This window comes from Sinocyclocheilus rhinocerous, unplaced genomic scaffold, assembly GCF_001515625.1.
Source record: "Sinocyclocheilus rhinocerous isolate Xijiao unplaced genomic scaffold, SAMN03320098_v1.1 scaffold45, whole genome shotgun sequence".
NCBI classification, from domain to species: domain Eukaryota; kingdom Metazoa; phylum Chordata; class Actinopteri; order Cypriniformes; family Cyprinidae; genus Sinocyclocheilus; species Sinocyclocheilus rhinocerous.
In genome coordinates, this window is record NW_015632734.1 from 433,748 (window position 1) to 437,918 (window position 4,171).

A 4,171-nucleotide genomic window follows, 5' to 3' on the forward strand; every position below is an offset into this window, starting at 1 on the left:
GTTTTGGTTTGACTGTAATTTCTTGCTAATCAACTTTTCATTTTTATTTATTATCTGTTTTTTCCTGTCCACTTAAAATAGCCCACGTGAAAAAATACTATAGTAATATATAGTAAATACTATAGTGTTTTTGAACCATACTATAGTAAAGTGTATTATACTGTATATATTATAGTATTTACAACACTTTGTTAATGAACGCTACAGCATACTGGAGTATTAACTATAGTGAACTGTAATAAATACTGTAGTATAATATACCCTATAGTTGTAGAAAACTTGGGTAAAGTAATTTGTTTATATTACCACAGCAACTATAGAATTACCACAACAAATTAATTCAAGTACTTTACTATAGTATGGTTAAAAAACACTATAGTATTTACTATAAATGTCTATAGTATTTTTTCATGTGGGTCCTGCGATATAATATATAATTGTAAGTACATACAAAATATTCCAGGTTTTCTAACAAAACTCAACACCACAGGTTATGCTGAAAGATGTGGTCAGGGTTGGCAAGGACTCTTCCTCCTCCACTGTACGGCCTCACAGCACAGACAGTCAGCCTCAAGAAGCCCCTCATCTCTCCACACTCATCTGAGAACGTGTTAGTTATTATGATCACTACAAACTAGTTAACACAACACTATACACCACTGTGAAGTACTGAACTACATATCCCAGCCGGAAACAGCGACCGCGCGCCTTCAGATGACGCACCCCCGGGAGTTTTTGTAAACACATGTGATTAGCAAAGCATTTCAAAGCAAGCATAACACTTACTACTAGAGGGAGACAATTGTAAGATTTCCATGCGAATATATTTTATACTTTTAACACGTTTTGGAAATGCTTGATATGAGGATTTATGTAAACAATGGAAATGTTAGCAGTTAGCTTAGTAGCGAAGAATGTCTACTGAAACACACGTTTAATTATAATAAGAGCCACATGAATGAATGTATCTGCTTATGTTTGACTTATGTAAGTCATAAGACGCAGATGTTCTCCAGTATATTCGTTAATGTTAACTGTTGTGGTTTGGATAACACTAACGTTAATGTGAATTTGAGCGACGCTAAAATGATTGCAGAGTCTGAATATAAAAAGACAGAGAGTTGACTTCTCCCAGCACTTACTTAGATGCCGTTTCTGAAGATTATCCCGCTTAGTGTTGTGTTAGTCCGTGTGTTTTAAGTGAACGGTGTGAGTATCGTCCCCTATGTGCAGCAGTAAAAGCAGCTGTGATCTCCTGACTTCGAGATCCAGAGGATCCTGCTCCAGTGACGCTGGCAGATTACTGGGAGCAAATCTCAAGATCCTGAGAAACATCATTCTCCAAGTAAGTATTGCTGTGTTCACTTTATATGTATGTTTACTTTATATGAAATATATATATATATGCTCAGTGGTGAAGTGGGTATACTCTTAATTTATGCCCCATGACATGTGTTATAAACAGTAAAACTAGTCCTGTATATTTAGTTCACCCCAAAATGGGCCAGTAGTTTTTGCATATTGTCACTTAACTTCTGCTGCTTGACTTCACGGAGTAAGAATCATTATGAAATTAAAATTTGCCACAGAAGAGGTGCAGATTTTGCAATAATTAAAAAAAAAAAAAATAATAGACTGCAGCAATAAACATTTTGTCACAACCTCTAGTACATTACATGCTATTTTGTTTAGTTGTCTGTTCGTAGGAGAATAATGTCGTGACTATCAATTTATCCAGAATTTATCCCCCCATCCCCTCCACCTTATTAATATAAATAAGCACCAGTCAAGCTGCGATATCAAACAGGACCACAGGGAGACGCCAAAAGACCACTAAACCTGCTGTCTTGAACTTACTGTACATGCTACTGTGTGTGTGTGTGTATGTATGTATATACGTATATGTATATATATATACTGTATGTGTGTGTGTGTGACCCTGGAGCACAAAAGCAGTCTTAAGTCGCTGGGGTATATTTGTAGCAATAGCCAAATATACATTGTATGGGTCAAAATTATAGATTTTTCTTTTATGCCAAAATTCATTAGGTTATTAAGTAAAGATCATGTTCCATGAAGATATTTTGTAAATAGTAATATGCATTGCAAAGGACTTCATTTGAACAACTTTAAAGGCGATTTTCTCAATATTAAAATTTTTTTGCACCCTTAGATTCCAGATATTCAAATATATGTATCTCAGCCAAATATTGTCCTATCCTAACAAACCATACATCAATGGAAAGCTTATTTATTCATCTCAATTATATGTATTTATGTCATGACTTTATAGGATGGTGCAGAATTCACAAAGGTTTGGAGCAAGACTTCCAAGTCCCTCATCTCCTATGAAAGTGGACGGATATATTTTGATAATTACAGGTGTTGTTACAGCAGGTAAACTATATAATCTGATATTACTTTTTTTTTTTTTTTTACTCTGGTAGACATTTTTAGAAATTGGTAACACTTTACAATAAGGTTTTATTTGTTATCATTAGTTAACATGAACTAACTATGTGCAAAACTTCTACAGCATTTATTAATCTTGGTCAATGTTTGCATTTACTAATACATTTTTAGGATCAAAAGTTTTGTCTTTTAATATCAGTTAATGCGCTGTGAACTGAATATTATTAAAGGTTATTAAATTCTGTAAAAGTATACTGTTCATTGTTAGTTCATGTTAGTTCATACATTAAATTACGTTAACAAATCAGACCTTATTGTAAAGTGTTAACGATAATTTTGTGTTGCTGCAGTATGACATCTATTAATATGGTTCACATTTATTAAAAATCACAGCCTTTTGCCTGAGCCAGAACAGCTGTATGAGCTTCCCAAAGCTCCCAAAATGGAGAAGATTGAAGATGCTTTATTATGCCAGTGTCCTCTAGTGAGTTTGATCAGCTGGTGCACGTCATTCACATTTGCATATGAAAAATATATATCCCTTTTAACTTCGTATGTAACTGATAATTTTGCAGGACAAAGTTCTGCCAAACGCTTCAGACCAGAAATCATGTCTGCTGGTCCTGACAGCTCATAACTGGTTATATCGGCTCTCAGCTGACACAGGAAAAACACTAGAGCGGATCTATATATCGTCTGTCTGTCTATTTGTCTGTCTATCTATCTATCATCTGTCTGTCTGTCTGTCATCTATCTATCTATATGTCTGTCTGTCTGTCTGTCTGTCTATCTATCATCTGTCTGTCTATCATCTATATGTCTGTCTGTCTGTCTGTCTGTCTATCTATCTATATCTATCGTCTGTCTGTCTGTCTATCTATCATCTGTCTGTCTGTCTGTCATCTATCTTAAACGAGTCGTAGTTCCAACTTCTTGTATTTCTGGGTGTAGATCTGGTTTGGTTACTGGATTTTTATTTCTTGTGTGTGTCCCGTTTCCATTGACAGCAACTGCCAAATATGGCCCTGTTTTGTTCGTTTCCATGAAGAAAATCCGGTTCTGCACCGAAAAGATGGTGGTTTTGAACCAGACAGTGCTATTTTCAGATGCTGACAGGAAAGTCAATCTGGTTAAAGTGACACAAAACAAAACTAGATCATTTCTATTGTAATCAATTAAACTGTCTGGGGAAAAAAGCATAAAAATGTATGGATTATGGATTATCTATCTGTCTTGTCTGTCTGTCTATCTATCTATCAGTCTGTCTGTCTGTCTGTCTATCTATATATCATCTGTCTGTCTGTCTGTCTATCGATCATCTGTCTGTCTGTCTATCTATCTGTATGTCTGTCTGTCTGTCTATCTATATATCATCTGTCTGTCTGTCTGTCTATCGATCATCTGTCTGTCTATCTATCTATCTGTATGTCTGTCTGTCTGTCTGTCTATCTATATATCATCTGTCTGTCTGTCTGTCTATCATCTGTCTGTCTGTCTATCTGTCTGTCTATCTATCTATCATCTGTCTGTCTCTGTCTATCATATATCTGTCTGTCTGTCTATCTATCTGTCTGTCTGTCTGTCTATCTATCTATCTATCATCTGTCTGTCTGTCATCTGTCTGTCTGTCTGTCTATCATCTGTCTGTCTGTCTATCTGTCTGTCTATCTATCTATCATCTGTCTGTCTCTGTCTATCATATATCTGTCTGTCTGTCTATCTATCTGTCTGTCTGTCTGTCTATCTATCTATCTATCAT

General features: G+C 35.4%; 1 protein-coding gene across 1 annotated transcript in view; it reads left to right on the forward strand.

Moving 5' to 3' along the window:
* Positions 1-732: 732 nt before the first annotated feature.
* LOC107742948 (DDB1- and CUL4-associated factor 17) overlaps positions 733-4,171 on the forward strand; it is an 11,564-nt gene continuing 8,125 nt past the window's right edge. The window contains exons 1-4 of the mRNA XM_016556031.1: positions 733-1,345; positions 2,294-2,397; positions 2,806-2,896; positions 2,988-3,122. Of these exons, the coding sequence (XP_016411517.1) occupies positions 1,226-1,345; positions 2,294-2,397; positions 2,806-2,896; positions 2,988-3,122 (450 nt within the window). The 5' untranslated portion in view covers positions 733-1,225. The remainder of the gene's footprint in view (positions 1,346-2,293; positions 2,398-2,805; positions 2,897-2,987; positions 3,123-4,171) is intronic.